Source organism: Schistocerca nitens, chromosome 2 (assembly GCF_023898315.1).
Source record: "Schistocerca nitens isolate TAMUIC-IGC-003100 chromosome 2, iqSchNite1.1, whole genome shotgun sequence".
NCBI classification, from domain to species: Eukaryota; Metazoa; Arthropoda; class Insecta; order Orthoptera; family Acrididae; genus Schistocerca; species Schistocerca nitens.
The window spans coordinates 456259620-456278681 of NC_064615.1; the positions used below are offsets into that span (position 1 = coordinate 456259620).

The 19062-nt window shown below is 41.4% G+C and overlaps 1 protein-coding gene across 1 annotated transcript in view; it reads left to right on the forward strand.

Annotated features, from left to right (window-relative positions):
- Positions 1-19062, forward strand: part of LOC126235089 (ATP-binding cassette sub-family C member 4-like) — a 257022-nt gene that overhangs the window by 126868 nt on the left and 111092 nt on the right. The window contains exons 10-13 of the mRNA XM_049943823.1: positions 3730-4016; positions 15898-16081; positions 16161-16304; positions 16375-16470. Of these exons, the coding sequence (XP_049799780.1) occupies positions 3730-4016; positions 15898-16081; positions 16161-16304; positions 16375-16470 (711 nt within the window). The remainder of the gene's footprint in view (positions 1-3729; positions 4017-15897; positions 16082-16160; positions 16305-16374; positions 16471-19062) is intronic.

The window sequence follows — 19062 nt, forward strand, 5'->3', positions numbered from 1 at the left end:
CCGAGGCAGGATTCGAACCTGCGACCGTAGCAGTCCCGCGGTTCCGGACTGCAGCGCCAGAACCGCTAGACCACCGCGGCCGGCTCCAAATATTGTTCTCAACTATATCAATCCGGACTGTATATTTGATAGAGAAATTTGGCAACTAAAAATAATACTGTCAACGACGTCAACTTTAACATTCAAAAGAAAATTCCTTGTGAAGAGGGAACATACAAATCAATCGACACGATACTAAACATTGTAAAAAGTGTGAACTTCCCTACAGAAGTTCTAAACCCTTCGCAATACCAGGAATGCCGTTATTGGTATCTCCAATCACACTACTCATAAATATTATCTCACCTAAACTATGTAATGGAACCAGAATGATAGTCCAACAGCAGTCGAATGACATCGTCGAAGCCGACTTCACGACTGGAAAGTACATAGAACATACACTATTTATCCCCAGAATACCACTGATGTCTACTGAACTGCCATTCCAATGTCCGCAGTTTACAATCAAATTAGACTACAGTTTTACAATTAACAAAGAGCAAGGACAAACTTTAAAATATTGCGGCATCAAGACTCCTGCTTCTAAAAATGGTTCACTGGCTCTGAACACTATGGGACTTAACGTTTGAGGTCATCAGTCCCCTAGAACTTAAAACTGCTTAAACCTAATTAACCTAAGGACATCACACACATCCATGCCCGAGGCAGGATTCGAACCTGCAACCGTAGCGGTCGCACGGTTCCAGACTGAAGCGCCTAGAACCGATCGGCCACACCGGCCGGCTCCTGCTTCTCTCTCGGTCAGCTCTACATAGCTTCCTCTCGAGTAGGAAATTCGAAAAAATTGTATATATGTACCCCGGATAACAAAATGAAAAATGTAGTGTGTAAACAAGTATTACACATAGTTGGAAATTGTTTTCAATACTTTTTTTACCTCTTATAGTTTAAAGTTTATCCTTCTATTTCAACTACCACGCTATCAACTCCCTGAGCGAAGCCGGCTACCCCCGCTAGTAATGAAATAGAAAATAGGAAAGCGGGTAAGTTACTATGAACAGTGCAGTGAACGCATTATCGTGGCCAAGACAGGCAGGAGGCCAACACCCGTCATTTTATAGCACATAGCTCTGTAGATGATAAAAAGACTGAAAGAATACATGATGAGACATAAGAAATTATTCAGATAAGCAAGGTGAAAACTCCATTCTGACGTGAGACTGGAATTCGACAGCATGAAGAAGTAGAGAAGAAAAAGTACTAAGAAAGCATGGTGTGGCGGAAAGGAATGAAAGAAGAAGCCATCTCGTAGAATTTTGCACAGAGCATGATTTAATCGCTTGGTTTAAGTATAATAAAAGAAGGTTTATGCAAAAAAGAAACTTGGGAACTGATTGACTGTATAATGGTAAGATGGATTTCAAAACCAGATTGTAAGTTGTAAGATAGTTCCAGCGGCAGACGTGGAGTCTAAGAGCAGATGTGTACTCTGACCATAATTTATTGGTTTTGAACTGTTGATTCAAACTGAAGGAATTGCAGACAGGTAGGAAATTAACGTGATTGAAATAGGAGAAAGGAATATAATAGAAGACGAGTGAGTATCTTTGAGAGATGAAGTAGCGAAGGCAGCAGAGGACAACATACGTAAAAAGGTAAGGTCTAGTACAAATCCCTGGCTAACACAGGAGGTATTGAATTTAACTGAGGCAAGAAGAAAGTATAAAAAGGCAGAAAAAGAAGCACGTAAATGAGAATATAGACGACTAAAAAATGAGACTGACAAAAACTGCAGAGTGGTCAAACCGAAATGGTTACAGGACAAATGCAAGGCTGTAGAAGCATTCATAACTAGGGATAAGTGGATGACATATATGGAAAAATTAGAGACCCTTGGAAAATAGCGAAGCAGTTGTATGAATATCGAAAGCTCAGATATGAAACGGAATACTAATCATAGAAGAGAAAGCTGAAAGGTGACGTGTGAGGTATGATACACTATGTGATAAAAAGTATCCGGACACCACCAAAAGGATACGTTCTTCATGTTAGGTGCACTGAGCTGCTACCCACTGCCAGGTAACCCATATCAGCGACCTCAGCAGTCACAACACATCGTGAGAGAGCAGAATGGGGCGCTCCGTGGAACTCACGGACTTCTAACGTAGAGAGGTGATTGGGTGTCACTTGTGTCATACGTCTGTAGCGAGATTTCCACACTCCTAAACATCCCTAGGTCCACTGTGTTCGATGTGATAGTGTAGTGGTAACGTGAAGGGACACGTACAGCACGACAGCGTACGCGTACAGACCGTCCTCGTCAGTTGACTGACAGAGACCCCCGACAGTTGCAGAGGATCGTAATGTGTAATAGGCAGACATCCATCCAGACCATCACACAGGAATTCCAAACTGCTTCGGGATCCACTGCTAGTACTGTGACAGTTAGGCGTGAGCTGAGAAAACTTGTATTTCACGGTCGAGGGGCTGTTCATAAACCACATTTCACGCCTGTTAACACTAAACGACGACTTACTTGGTGTAAGGAGCGTAAACATTGGACGATTGAACAGTAAAAAAAGGTTGTGTGGAGTGAAAAATCACGGTACACAATGTGGCGATCTGATGGCAGGGTCTGGCTATGGTGAATGCCCAGTGAACATCATCTGTCACCGCATGTAGTGCCAACAGTAAAATTCGGAGGTGGTGGTGTTATGGTGTGGTCGTGTTTCTCATGGAGGGGGCTTACACCTTTCGTTGTTTTGCGTGGCAGTATCACAGCACAGGCCTACGCCCATGTTTTAAGTACCTTCTTGCTTCCCACTGTGGAAAAGCATTTCGGGGATGGCGATTGCATCTTTCAACGCGATCGAGCACCTGTTCATAATGCACGGCCTGTGGAGGAGTGGCTACACGACCATAGCACCCCTACATGCACTGGCCTGCATAGAGTCCTGACCTGAATCGTAAGAAACGTTTGGGATGTTTCGGAACGCCAACTTCGTGCCAGACCTCACCGACCGACGTCGATACCTCTCCTCAGCAGCACCCCGTGAAGAATGGGCTGCTATTCCCCAAGAAACGTTGCAGCACCTGACATAACGTATACCTGCGAGGGCGATACTGAGGAAAGAAGATGAGGAAATGAGACATTTGAAGTAGTAGGTGCGTCTTCATTTCTAGGCAGCAAAATAAGTGATGACAGCCGATTTTTTAACATCTAATATCAATTTAAGTGTTAGGAAGTGTTTTCTAGAGGCGCCTATCTGGAGTATACCATTTTATGAATGTGAAACGTGGAGAGTAAGCAGTTCAGACAAAACGGGAACTGATGCTTTTGAAATGTGGCTCTACAGAAGAATGCTGAAGATTAGATTGGTGGATAACGTAACTAATGAGGAGGTACTGAATCGAATTGGGGAGAAAAAAAAATTGTGGCACAACCTGACTAGAAGAAGAGATCGGTTAGTAGGACATAACATGAGACATCACGAAACTGACAATTTGGTAACGGAAGGAAGTGTGATATTTAAAAACTTAGAGGGACGCAAAGTGATGAATAGAGAAAGCAAGTTCAAATGGATGCAGGTGTGGTAGTTATTCAGGGATGAGGATTCTTTTGTAAGATAGACTAGCAGTGAGAGCTCCAATAAACCAGTTTTCAACAACGTATAATTAGCACGAATGAAACTAGTAATTTTTTAATTTATTTGTTCTTTTATGTCGTAGAGTTCCCTGTTGTACCTGCTGATAAATGAGCTCTCTCCGTCGTCTGGAAACCTAAGGATTGGTGGAAAAGTGTCGTACGCTTGCCAGGAGCCGTGGGTATTCGTGGGCAGCGTGCGGCAGAACATCCTGTTCGGGCAGCCGTATGATCATAAGAAGTACCAGCGCGTGGTGGAGGTGTGCGCCCTGTCCAGGGACTTTGAGCTGCTGCCGTACGGCGACCAGACGCTGGTGGGCGAGAAGGGCATCACCCTCAGCGGCGGACAGAGGGCCAGGGTCAGCCTCGCCAGGTACTTCAACCAGTTACCATAAAACCATTATTTTTGTCAACCAGCTATATACAAATAGAGTCGTTTAATTTTAATCGTGATCGTATTGATGTTATTGTCGAACTAAACTGTTTTTAGAACAATCGCTTCACTATGCACATAGAATTAAATTTCCTACATGAGTCATTCAGTCTGCAAAGTTGCCTCAGTTCTTTTGAAATCTCGAAGCAGATTACAATCGTTTGACGGCCCAAAACACAATCCTGAAAACTTGCCTTTCGCTCATTGCGAGTGTTTTGTGGTATTCAGCATCAGTTGATGTCCTTTGTAAGCCCAGAATTATTCAGTTGCGTCTGTTACCCCTGTATCAACATGGACTTTCTGTATGCCCGACTCATTTTCTTACTTAATCCTTCCAGTAGTCATTTTACTATGAAAATGTTGAAAATGCATAGTAAATGTTAAAATTGGTGATAAATAATCTATAAATACCCGTGCAGCAGCTGTCATAGAGGCGACAAAACTTGCCCATAGCTATAGCTGTTTGTGTAATAATAAGTAATTTAATTCTGTTCCTGTTTCTCAAACGTATTTCTCCGAAGAAGTGAATTGTGCCTGTCCATTTTACAGCGTGGACTACTGTTCACTAACTTACTCTTAGTTGCTTCTGTAAATTTATTGCACTATCCTTGCGTAAGGCGACTTTTCAGGGTAGTGTAGACAAGCAGTAGTGTAGCAGCAAATTTGGATTGCATTCAGTGACTTCTCGGGTTATTGCCACTTTACTTCCTGTATAAAAAGTAAAAGTGATTGAAATGGGTACGGACTGCTCCTGTTGTGTTCTGATCCAGGGGGACATGGCTATTGTCCGTAAACAGCTGAAAGCTGCGTTGTTCACGGTCAGCATGCTTCAGGCTGGACTTCGATGGCGCTCGGACACTTAAGACGAGTGCTTGACACCTATAGAGGTTATTGCGCTTTCTGGAATCCTTACTCCTTCCGATTCGCACATCCATATTGGTAGACACTTGCTCGACGGTGACTGCCGAACAGTGGCGGTGTCGCGAGGCTCTGGGCGGGATGTGAAAGTCGATACCAGCCACACCGCTGTCTCTTTACGCCTCATGTCTGAGGTATTACCCACTGCTGAAAGTACATCCAAAATCAGCATGGGATGGCTCGCCTGTTGGAACCATGGCGGATCTTCCTGAGAGGTCCGGACAAGCGCACTGGGTGTGACTGCTTGTTGTTAGGAGCTTCTTGTTAGGTGGGTGATGGAGCCCATCAGCGAATTTGCTTGCTTTCTTGGGGGGGGGGGGGGATGCGTCGTCCGAGATGTGGAGCAGCTCCTGCCGGCAGCGACTGAGCTCAGTGGATACGTCCGGTTGCAAATCATGGCTTAAGTTCGGCGCAAATGACGCGTGCCAGCTGGCTTCAGGCTTGGTTCCTGGCAGTCGCTGCAGTTGGAAGTAGAACAGTCGTACGGCAGTATCGTTCCCAGAACCGATCGTCGTTTTCTGGTTTGGAACAGAGTGGAATGTCTGAGCCAGAGGCTCATACGATTCTTCGACAATGTGTTGTTGTTGTGGTCTTCAGTCTTGAGACTAGTTTGATGCAGCTCTCCATGCTACTCTATCCTGTGCAAGTTTCTTCATCTCCCAGTACCTACTGCAGCCTACATCCTTCTGAATCTGCTTAGTGTATTCATCTCTTGGTCTCCCTCTACGATTTTTACCCTCCACGCTGGCCTCCAATACTAAATTGGTGATCCCTTGATGCCTCAGAACATGTCCTACCAACCGATCCATTCATCTAGTCAAGTTGTGCCACAAACTCCTCTTCTCCACAATTCTATTCAATACCTCCTCATTAGTTATGTGCTCTACCCATCTAATCTTCAGCATTTTTCTGTAGCACCACATTACGAAAGCTTCTATTCTCTTCTTGTCCAAACTATTTATCGTCCATGTTTCACTTCCATACATGGCTACACTCCATAAAAATACTTTCAGAAACGACTTCCTCACACTTAAATCTATACTCGATGTTAACAAATTTCTCTTTTTCAGAAACGCTTTCCTTGCCATTGCCAGTCGACATTTTATATCCTCTCTACTTCGACCACCAACAGTTATTTTTCTCCCCAAATAGCAAACCACCTTTACTACTTTAAGTGTCTCATTTCCTAATCTAATTCCCTCAGCATCATTCGACATAATTCGACTACATTCCATTATCCTCGTTTTGCTTTTGTTGATGTTCATCTTAATCCTCCTTTCAAGACACTGTCCATTCCGTTCAACTGCTCTTCCAAGTTCTTTGCTGTCTCTGACAGAATTACAATGTCATCGGCGAACCTCAAAGCTCTTTTTTTCTTCTCCATGGATTTTAACTCCTACGCCGAATTTTTCTTTTGTTTCCTTTAGTGCCTTTCGTTACCTGTATTTTACCTATGCCACTTTCAGAATTTTGAAATAGGGTATTCCAGTCAACATTGTCAAAAGCTTTCTCTACGTATACAAATGCTAGAAACGTAGGTTTGCCTTTTCTTAATCTAGCTTCTAAGATAAGTCGGAGGCCAGTATTACCTCATGTGTTCCAATATTTCTATGGAATCCAAACTGAGCTTCCCCAAGGTCGGCTTCTACCAGTTGTTCCATTCATTTCTAAAGAATACGCGTTAGTATTTTGCAGCCGTGACTTATTAAACTGATAGTTGGGTAATTTTCAGATCTGTCAACACCTGCTTTCTTTGGTATTGGAATTATTATATTCTTCTTGAAGGCTGAGGGTATTTCGCCTGTTGCATACATCTTGCCCACCAGATGGTAGAGTTTTGTCAGGACTGGCTTTTCCAAGCCTGCCAGTAGTTCTAATGGAATGTTATCTACTCCCGGGGCCTTGTTTCTTTCAGTGCTCTGTCAAACTCTTCACGCAGTATCCTATGTCCCATTTCATCTTCATCTACATCCACTTCAATTTCCATAACATTGTCCTCAAGTACATCGCCGTTATGTAGACCCTCTGTATACTCCTTCCACCTTTCTGCTTTCCCTTCTTTGCTTAGAACTGGGTTTACATCTGAGCTCTTGACATTCATACAAGTGGTTCTCTTTTCTCCAAAGGTCTCTCTAATTTTCCTGTAGGCAGTATCTGTCTTACCCTTAGTGAGATAAGCCTCTACATTCTTACATTTGTCTTCTAGCCATCCCTGCTTAGCCATTTTGCACTTCCTGTCGATCTCATTTTTGAGACGTTTGTATTCCTTTTTGCCTGCTTCATTTACTGCATTTTTATATTTTCTCCTTTCATCAATTAAATTCAATATTTCTTCTGTTACCCAAGGATTTCTACTAGCCCTCGTCTATTTACCTACTTGATCCTCTGCTGCCTTCACTACTTCATCCCTCAAAGTTACCCATTCGTCTTCTACTGTATTTCTTTCCCCCATTCTTGTCAATTGTTCCCTTATGCTCTCCCTGAAACTCTCTACATCCTCTGGTTCTTTCAGTTTATCCAGGTCCCATCTCCTTAAATTCCCACATTTTTGCAGTTTCTTCAGTTTTAATCTACAGTTCATAACCAATACATTGTGGTCAGAGTCCACATCTGCCCCTGGAAATATCTTACAATTTAAAACCTGGATCCTAAATCTCTGTCTTACCATTATATAATCTATCTGAAACCTATCAGTATCTCCAGGCTTCTTCGATGTATACAGTCTTCTTTTATGATTTTTGAACCAAGTGTAAGCTATGATTAAGTTATGCTCTGTGCAAAATTCTACCAGGCAGCTTCCTATTTCATTTCTTACACCCAGTCCATATTCAACTATCACGCTTCCTTCTCTTCCTTTTCGTACTATCGAATTCCCCATGACTTAAATTTACGTCTCCCTTCACTATCTGAATAATTTCTTTTATTTCGTCATACATTTCTTCAATTTCTTCGTCATCTGGAGAGCTAATTGGCATATAAACTTGTACTACTGTAGTAGGTGTGGGCTTCGTGTCTATCTTGGCCACAATAATGCGTTCACTATGCTGTTTGTAGTAGCTTACCCGCACTCCTATTTTTTTATTCATTATTAAACCTACTCCTACATTACCCCTATCTGATTTAGTATTTATAACCCTGTATTCACCTGACCAAAATTCTTGTTCCTCCTGCCACCGAACTTCGCTAATTCCCACTATATCTAACGTTAACCTGTCCATTTCCCTTTTTAAATTTTCTAACCTACCTGCCCTATTAATGGATCTGACATTCCACTGTCCGATCCGTAGAACGCCAGTTTTGTTTCTCCTGATAACGACGTCCTCTTGAATAGTCTCCTCCCGGAGATCCCAATGGGTTACTATTTTACCTCGGAAATATTTTACCCAAGAGGACGCCATCATCATTTAACCATACAGTAAAGCTGCAGTCCCTCGGGGAAAAATTACGGCTGTAATTTCCCTTTGCTTTCAGCCGTTCACAGTACCAGCACAGCAAGACCGTTTTGGTTAGTGTTACAAGGCCAGATCAGTGTCATCCAGACTGTTGCCCCTGCAACTACTGCAAAGGATGCTGCCCCTCTTCAAGAACCACACGTTTGTCTGGCCTCTCAAAAGATACCCCTCCATTGTGGTTGCACCTACGGTACGGCTATCTGTATCGCTGAGGCGCGCAAGCCTCCCCACCAACGGCTAGGTCCATGGTTCATGGGATATCAATTAGAGTCTACACTGACAATGCCAAAGAACTTGCTCCTCTTCTAGCAGTAGTTTACCGTACGCCTCTAGCGAAGCGGAGCGTACCTAGTGACTGGAAAAAATCACAAATCATTCCAGTTTTCAAGAACGTCATCGAACACACATACAGAATCGTATGCCTATATTCCTGATGTCGGTCTGTTGTAGAATTTTGGAACACGTTTTATGCTCTCGTATTACGCCGCGGTGGTAAAACCGGTTCCCGTCAGATCACCGAACTCAAGCGCTGTCGAGCTTGGTTGGCAGTTGGATGAGTCACTGTCCGGGTCTGATGAGTACTGTTGGCAAGCAGGGTGCATTCAGCCCTTGTGAGGCCAAGTGAGGAATTACTTGAGTCAGAAGTAGCTGCATCGGTCACGAAAAGTGACAACGGCTGGGAGAGCGGTGTGCCTACCACAGGCCACTCCATATCTGCATCCAGTGACGCTTAAGGGCTGAGGATGAGGTGGCGGCCGGTCGGTACGATTGGGCCTTCAAGACCTTTTCAGACGGTGTTTTTTGTGAAACTTCCGTAGGAATCAACATATGTCCCGAAAACATAGCTTGTGTGAAACCAAATTCGCTCTATTTGTCCACGAAACCCAGTAAGTTGCAGCTCCGTGTTCCGGAAGGAGTTCGATACAATTCCGCACTACCATCTAATGAACGAAATACAAGCGTACGGAAAATAAGGCCATCTGTGTAACTGGACTGAAGAGCTTCTAGCAAACAGAACATAGAATATCATTCTGAACAGTGGAAAGTCTTCAAAAGTATAAGTGGCTCCGGAAGTGCACCATTGGTGAGTTGTGGGATCGTTAATTTACCAAATACGTGCAAATCACCTAGTAGATAACGTGGGAAATTCCATGTGACTTTTTGCGGAGGACACTGTAGTATGCAGAGAATAATTAAATAATTACACAACTGCAGAACAATCACTGGAAGCAGTTACTACTATAAAATATCTATGGTTATAGGTAGGCAACGACCTGAAGTCGAACAACCACATTAAGTAATCACGCGTAAGAAAGATGACAGACTGAGATTCATTGGAAGAATATTCATAAATGTAGTTCATCAACGAAATAAGTAGCTTATAAAACACTCGTTTGACTTACACTCGAATATTGCTCGTCAGACTGGGATCCGTACCAGATGGGGCTGATAGAGGAAGACGCAAAATCGGAATAAGAGCAACGCGTTTCGTTGCAGGTTCATTAAGTAAGTGCGAAAGTATCACGGAGACTCCGTTGGTAGACGTAGCAAGAGAGGCGTTCTGCATCATGGTGTGGTACTCGTTGTTGTTGTTGTGGTCTTCAGTCCTGAGACTGGTTTGATGCAGCTCTCCATGCTACTCTATCCTGTGCAAGCTTCTTCATCTCCCAGTACTTAATGCAACCTACATCCTTCTGAATCTGCTTAATGTATTCATCTCTTGGTCTCCCTCTACGATTTTTACCCTCCACGCTGCCCTCCAATGCTAAATTTGTGATCCCTTGATGCCTCAGAACATGTCCTACTAACCGGTCCCTTATTCTTGTCAAGTTATGCCACAAACTCCTCTTCTCCCCAATTCTATTCAATACCTCCTCATTAGTTATGTGATCTACCCATCTAATCTTCAGCATTTTTCTGTAGTACCACATTTCCAAAGCTTCTATTCTTTTGTTGTCCAAACTATTTATCGTCCATGTTTCACTTCCATACATGGCTACACTCCATAAAAATACTTTTAGAAACGACTTCCTGACACTTAAATCTATACTCGATGTTAACAAATTTCTCTTCTTCAGAAACGCTTTTCTTGCCATTGCCAGTCGACATTTTTTATCCTCTCTACTTCGACCATCATCAGTTATTTTGCTCCCCAAATAGCTAACCTCCTTTACTACTTTAAGTGTCTCATTTCCTAATCTAATTCCCTCAGCATCACCCGACTTAATTCGACTACATTCCATTATCCTCGTTTTGCTTTTGTTGATGTTCATCTTATAACCCCCTTATAACCTCTTCCAAGTCCTTTGCTGTCTCTGACAGAATTACAATGTCATCGGCAAACCTCAAAGCTTTTTATTTCTTCTCCATGGATTTTAATACCTACTCGGAATTTTTCTTTAGTTTCCTTTACTGCTTGCTCAATATACAGATTGAATAACATCGGGGAGAGGCTACAACCCTGTCTCACTCCTTTCCCAACCACAGCTTCCCTTTCGTGCCCCTCGACTCTTATAACTGCCTTATGGTTTCTGTACAAATTGTAAATAACCTTTCGCTCCTTGTATTTTACCCCTGCCACCTTTAGAATTTGAAAGAGTGTATTCGATTCAACATTGTCAAAAGCTTTCTCTAAGTCTACAAATGCTAGAAACGTAGGTTTGCCTTTCCTTAATCTAATTTCTAAGATAAGTTGTAGGGTCAGTATTGCCTCACGTGTTCCAATATTTCTACGGAATCCAAGGTTGGCTTCTACTAGTTTTTCCATTTGTCTGTATATTGTCGAAGTTCCACGAACGCACGTTGCTAGGAGACTCAACCAATACATTGCTTTCATTCTACGAAGTCATATATCTCGCGAAAGACCACGAGGATAATATTAGAGAGTCGAGCTCCGATGGAGGCTTCTTCCCGCGAAGCATATGTGACTGGAACGGGATTAGATATAGATATAGATAAGTAAGGATGAAAAGAGTTGAGCGGTAAACCGGGGAGGGTATATGGGATCGTAATGCATTACTTTTTTTCACTATGAAAGCGATATAAAATCAGTTACAATGAATGCTTGCTAATCTCCTAAGGCGGATATTTTTGACGCTCATTTTACTTGTGTAATTTTTTGCCGATAATGTTAACCCTAACAACACATAACCTGACAATCTGATGTATTACATGTTCAGACTGTCTTCTTCCATCTTACCGCCCAACGTGATTTCTATCCATATAGCGCCCTGTACTAACACGGTCGATTTTGGAACTACTCAACTCGTACTCTGGTATAAAGGCTGCTACTAACGTCAGTAAATAATTTATGAATTCTTGAGCAATGTTTTTAATGAAAATTTCGTTACAGGCTAGTTGCATACATCTACATTGGAATAAAATAAAATCACTGCAGTAACGGAGATCTGTTAATGGACACCAACGTGTGCCTCATAGTGCAGGCGGCATTCCTAGCTCCACAAGCTGCGACATTGTCGCGAATAAAACAGTGACTCGATTATAGAATAAATTTCCTTTACTTTACATCTATGGTCACAAACTTTTTGTCAACAGATTACCGGTTTCGGTCTATAATGATCATCTTCAGATCTGTTTTATAAAAACGACGCAGTGCATTAGGACATCGTTTTTATAAAACAGATCTGAAGATGATCGTTATAGACCGAAACCGGTAAGTTGCTGACAAAAAGTTTGTGACCATAGATGTAAAGTATGGAAATGCATTCGTAATTGGCGAACGAAGAGACTGCATTCAACGTTGTACTTGTCCTGTTATTTCTAGTTCCATTTTTCATGTCAATATCAGAACAGGGATCATTCTGATGACGGCGGCAGAGAAAATGTAGCATCCTCCTTTTCAACGACACCAGAGAAGTTTATGCGTTAAGGATAAAACAACTAAATGGATGACTACAACTGAGCGTAATAATATCAAAACCAGCAGCAAAATATAGTAACTTAGCTTCCTGGCAACAAATTAATTGCTAAAACTTTCAAGACTGCTTTAGAATGTTCGATGTGCTCACAATTGCTCAAATAATTCGCTCGAGTGTGCCAGCCTTTATATCAATCACATTGAGCCCTTCTAGGGAAACGGATGTTTTTTTTTTTTTTCAGTTGACACTAAACATTTGAAGTTAAATGTTTCAAGTTGTCAACCTTGTTGTCTGATGGGCAGTTGTAGTAAACAGTTGTGAGCCTTTTGAGTTCAGTAAGCTAGTAAGAAAAGAGCTTCTTCGTAAAGATTTGGGCAACATCACAATTTTTATGGGATTTGGTAATAAATGGCTTCCTGGGAGTTTTATATCCTCGTTACACATTACGGACTATATCAGCGGCAGCGTAACTTTCTCTCTCGCAACTGTTGCGTTAGCAATAGAGTGTCTTGTAGTGCAACATATATGGGTTTCCTATTCATAAAATTGTGACATGAAGCAACACATTAGACCCTCCTGCTCCTACCTAGGGTTTTAAAATGAAATAAAGTTTACTTTATTAGTGTAGGCCGTTTTACCCTGGAGAGGTACGTGATGCAGGGATAACAATTTGATTTTTATGACTCATTCTATCCATCACAATACTGCTATCAAAAACAAGTGTAGGTATTCCTAAAAATTATGATGTAGAGCTTAGTTCAATTTGCGATAGTCGACACACGTGAGAATTAAAGTTCAATAAATTGTTTATAATCCTCATAAATATGCGCAGAAGAGCAGTCGGGCTTCACTGATATACTAATGCTAAATTCTGCCAGGTCCCATCGAAGATATTGAAGCACTATCTAACTGTTCTAACAAGTTTCAATAACTTTCAGCATACGATATGGATCCCAGCACTGCTCTCAGTGCTGAGTCCCTTCGAAAGTCAAAACCATCCAAAATTGTTTATCATGTGCGAAACATCGAGTCCCTCTGAAGGAGTATGTAATGAATTTATTGCTTTTCTTTACAAGTACTTCACCAACGCGGCTGAACTGCCGCCAAACTGACAAAGATACTGGCACAAAAGCGTTTCGTACATCATCCTCCCAATATTCGCACCTAATGATTCGTATTCTTTATTCCTCCTATGGGTCTCTAATTGACGCAAGCCTTATTAACCAGACTCGAAAAGTTAATATGTTTTGAACAACACATGATATTTACAAATTAACTGCACCATGACGTACATGCTTAATTTCTGATCAAACTGGGACGAAACACTAGACATCTAACATAAAAATTGTACTGAGATCTTGCAGCATTATAGGGCGTCTCACCTGTGGGAAAAATCCGCCTCTTTCCAGGTATGGACTAAGAAATGACGTAGCACTTCTTGATCTCGTGTACTTAAGAATATTAATTATACGCATTTAGCGCATCTAATTTTGATCTTAATTTATATAAAATCACATAGATTTACGTTTATATCCATAGCTATCTCTTGATACGAATGCATGCTGCTGTGTGTAACATTCTGTTACTTATGTAGTGTCTGAAAAGTAATAAAACATGGTAATTAGTTTCGTCCTGCCACCAGCTAAGTGAAAAGTGTGAATAATCTAATGAATTTCTTTATTGAATATATTTGTAAAAAAATGGTTCAAATGGCTCTGAGCACTATGGGACTTAACAGCTATGGTCATCAGTCCCCTAGAACTTAGAACTACTTAAACCTAACTAACCTAAGGACATCACACAACACCCAGCCATCACGAGGCAGAGAAAATCCCTGACCCCGCCTGGAATCGAACCCGGGAACCCGGGCGTGGGAAGCGAGAACGCTACCGCACGACCGCGAGATGCGGGCGAATATATTTGTATATACCTCTCACCAAGACACATCTGTTGACACTTCGCTGAGTGTCATATCTATTTTATTAACAGGATAGGTTAATTTCAAAAATGCAGTAATGAAATCTGCGCTTTGATCGACTGCAACTGTGGAAGCGCTGGTGGAAATAGAGAGCGTCGCAACGAGTATTTCCGTCTCAACTCTATTTTTTTATCTGCCGTGTTGGCCTATTGAATATATTTATTCTTGCGTAAAATATAAGGACTAATAAAAGCAATATAAAATGCCACTGGGCCACTTCTACTGTTTGTAAATGAAAAACCACCACGTGGCCGCTAGCTGTCATTCTGCTGTTATACCACTGTCATACTGCTCGTGTATAGCAACATATTGTTTGACGAGGATTTCACCTCGTTACGTCACACACCGTTACTTTAGGCAGTAATTACTGGCGTCAGTGAATGATTGTAACTTCTGATAATATTCTCTTCCAGTTTAAATCAAAATTGTACGTGGAATTCAGGTACCCATGACGGGACCAAGAAATTTATAATGTTGCGAAATGATTTCATCCCTAATACTGAAGCTTTAGTAGGTATCATATCAAAATAATATTATTAACATGTCCTCGTAATATTTTGCGGAGGCTTACCTGAATAAAATCTTCTCGGCACTAAGATGTTACACATAGAACTCCTAATAGGATCTGCTAGCTATTATTTCTTCACGTGTTCAAATATTCAAATGTGTGTGAAATATTATGGGACTTAATGGCTAAGGTCATCAGTCCCTAAGCTTACACACTACTTAACCTAAATTATCCTAAGGACAAACACACACACACCCATGTCCGAGGGAGGACTTGAACCTCCGCCGGGAGCAGCCGCACAGTTAATGACTACAGCTCCTTAGACCGCTCGGCTCTTCAAGTGTATCGATGTTATAATTCTGGTGCCATAATGCTCTATCTTCATGAACCTACAACACAGCTACCTTACTTAATCGCCAATGGAATTTTTTTTAGTTCTTGTGTTTCACTGTTCCCATCAACAAATATCTTCAGAGTGTATGTTTATCAGATTAATCTGAAGCATGAAACTTCCTGGCAGGTTTAAACTGTGTGCCGGACCGAGACTCGAACTCGGGACCTTTGCCTTTCGCGGGCAAGTGCTCTACCAACAGAGCTACCCAAGCACGACTCACGCCCCGTCCTCACAGCTTTACTTCTGCCAATACCTCGTCTCCTACCTTCCAAACTTTACAGAAGCTCTCCTGCGAACCTTGCCGCGAAAGGCAAAGGTCACGAGTTCGAGTCTCGGTCCGGCACACAGTTTTAATCTGCCAGGAAGTTTCATATCAGCACACACTCCGCTGCAGAGTAAATATCTCATTCTGGAATCTGAAGCATAATTGCGTATTGAACGTACAAGTTACATTTTACAAATACTTTTCTTTCCAATGGGAAAAAACTGATGCTTGCCTTCGGTGTGAATACTGCATATGCATGCTGTGGTTGGACTCATTTTACGTACACAATACGAAAACTCAACTGAAAATATCTGCAATAACACCAGACAGAAGGTTCCTGACGACTGTTACATCAAATGATATACAACAAAATTACATATCATTAACGTCGAGTCACTTAATGCTGTAATACTTTCTTCTTTTCACAGAGCAGTTTATCGTGAAGCGGATATTTACTTGCTTGATGATCCCTTATCTGCGGTCGATACCCATGTTGGGAAGCACCTCTTTGATGAATGCATCGCCTCCTATCTGGGAGGCAAGACCAGGATCCTGGTAACTCACCAGCTTCAGTACGTGCAGGGAGCTGACAACATCGTGGTGCTCAACAAGGTAGGCCAAAGTACTCCATAACTGAGCTGTATGATCTTCCCAGGTTAAAACGTATGAAAAAAAGAATTATTTACTGCAGGGAAGGATAGAACAGCAGGGCAGCTTCGACGAGATCCTCCAGAGCGGTGTCAGCTTCTCAAAGCTGATGAGCAGTTCGGAGGAGGACGGAGACACGGATCCAGCGAGTATGAGGCGCACGCACAGCACTCGAAAATCATTGCTGGTAATCAGAGGCACTTTCATTTTATAAAGCTGAGTTCGTCTGCTTGCTCTCATACTAATTTTGTTTACAGGCACGCGAAAAAAATTTTAATCGTTCCTTGACTGTTGGATCTGAGAGGAGTAACATGATCACCTACGAGAGAAAAACTTCAAATTCGTCTAAAGTGGTGAGCCCAGTTTATATATTAATGGTTACTTCCCACTCCTAAGTTTTAAATTGATTAATATTCGTAATAACAGATCGGCACTTCCGTGGTTATGCAAAATGTTTTCCATCTTCATACAGGTTCTTGGAAATATTGCAAATAGAAAAGAAACGTAGAGTTATGAATATGATTTCTCGTAAGCAAGTATTTATTATGTTAGGATATGTTATAGACAGTTTTTAAGGTGGTCACCACTGAGAGAAAAAAATGTTCAAATGTGTGAAATCTTATGGGACTTATCTGCTAAGGTCATCAGTTCCTATTGTTTAACCTAAATTATCCTACGGACAAACCCACACACCCATGTTCGAGGGAGGACTTGAACCTCCGCCGGGACCAGCCGTACAGTCCATGACTGCAGCGCCGTAAACCGCTCGGCTAATCCCGCGCGGCCCACTGAGAGAAATCAATAATCTAAGAGCAGTTTTTGTGACGATGGAGTAGACTAAAAGAAAAAAATATCTATCTAGGATGAACTTTTAGTCTTCGATTCTATATCGGCTATATGACAAATTTATTGCCTAGAAGGCTATCAGCACCCGAAGATACCTAAATCCAGAAAAGTCAGTTTAAACATACACACATGCATAGTACCTGTGAAGTGCAACATTATTTAAGGAAATGAAATATATTTTAAATGAGCCTTGGGCCTAATCCAAATTGTTGTGTCAAATGTATGTGACTGGTCGCATACAATAAAACCTGGAGGTAGCCTGCATTAAAACCTGGGTCATACATCTCTACTAATGCGTGATATAACCTTATGTAACGAAATGAAAAGTTCGAGCCCAAAAGCTGCTGACATCAGCATTTGTGGAATTCATGACATCACCATCAGCATTTCTGGAATCATCGACGCCAGCATTTGGTGCTTAGACAGTTGTATTTGTTATATTGCTCTGATATCAGCATCAGCATTCACGAAATTCCCTCCTCCTCCACCCCTCCTTCCGACAAACATTTTTTTTTAATATTCGGAGCAATCACAGCTATTGAGAGGCATGCTGTTAGGAAGAACTCCGCTTACAGCTGGTATAATTCACGGTAAATGATAACAGCCAAACAGTTGCAGAATAAAGATTTATTGAAATTCTTCAGACGGTTTCGGTATATCTAAATATACCTTCATCAGAAGCAAAAATAAACATGAACAGGAAGACACCTTCATTAGCAAAAAGCTTAGCAACATAACTGAAATAGGAGAAAAAAACAACCACTTATAGCTTTAAGCAACCATGAAAATTACCAAAGTATTACAAGCACAAAAACTTTTAGTCACTAAAATCACATCCTGCAGTGGAGATGCATAAAAGAATCGAGCCAAAGGCGTCGTCAGTAGTTAAAATATCACCTTCATCTGTACAGCACAATTATGAGGAGATGTTCGATAAGAACACGGCACATTATTAGCACTTAGCCTGTGAACTGGCGTGAAGAAGGTGTGGAAGCAGTAGGGCAGACAGTTTCACTGAGAGAGGGCACTTGTGGTATGCGCGAGACATTAAAACCCAGGGATACATACTCATGCGCATCAAAATTTTAAAGGTTGTGCTAATTCAAACCCTCTGTCTTAATAAATAAAACATATCAGAACCATTTAAAACACCTACATACAACAGAAAATATGAACACCAATTTGCTTGTGTCCTAGTGTCAAGTAGGTGAAGCTTGCGCTAAGGAACACATCTAACGAGAGAGAGCAATAGTGTTACGCGCGAGAATCTCGCGCAAAATAAAAACTATGATACATACTAGTGAAAAAGAAAAAAAATGTTATAGTAAATCGGAACCATCTGTAGTCGTGAATAAAAAACATAGCAGAATAATTTAAAACACACATACACATCGTGAACCGCGAACAACAATCATCAAAATACGTAAAATCCCAACAAGACAGGAAAGCATCACCAGTTAAGAAAACTAGCTTCTAGTCAGCCAAACTATATTACGTTAGAGCAAGAAAGTGTTTCAAACTATCCAAAAAATTTTTGTTTCTAAGCTGCACCGCCTCGTTAAGAATAAATCCATCTTTCTGAGATAAATGTTTGAAAATTTCTAATTCTTCGAACAGGTCCAGTTTGTAACCCTTAATCACTTCGTGTAGCAATTCTACGTCATCAAGTTTAATTGGCATATGCTGTAAGAGCAATAGATGTTCAGCAAACATGGAATTGTACTCGTTTTCCCCGTTTTTACCTAGCATGTGTTCTTTATATCTTACTTCAATTGGTTTACCTGTCTGTCCAACGTAATACTTGGGGCAGTCGTTACAAGTAAATTTGTAAACTCCGGATTTAGTGCCAAGTTCTTCCCGTGCCCCGGTAATACGAATCATTCTTTGTTTTAAGCTATTATTTACGGAAAAGGCAACTCTGTAATCGTATTGCTTCTGTAGGAGTCTCCTTATCTTGCGTGATACGTTCCCAAAAATGAAACAGAAATAAAATTATTATCCTCACTCTTTATTGCCCTGTTATCTCCTAAGGCTGAACATTTTACTACTGTTTTGTTTCCTAACAATTTGGTCAATTAACATAGGGTTGTATCCATTGT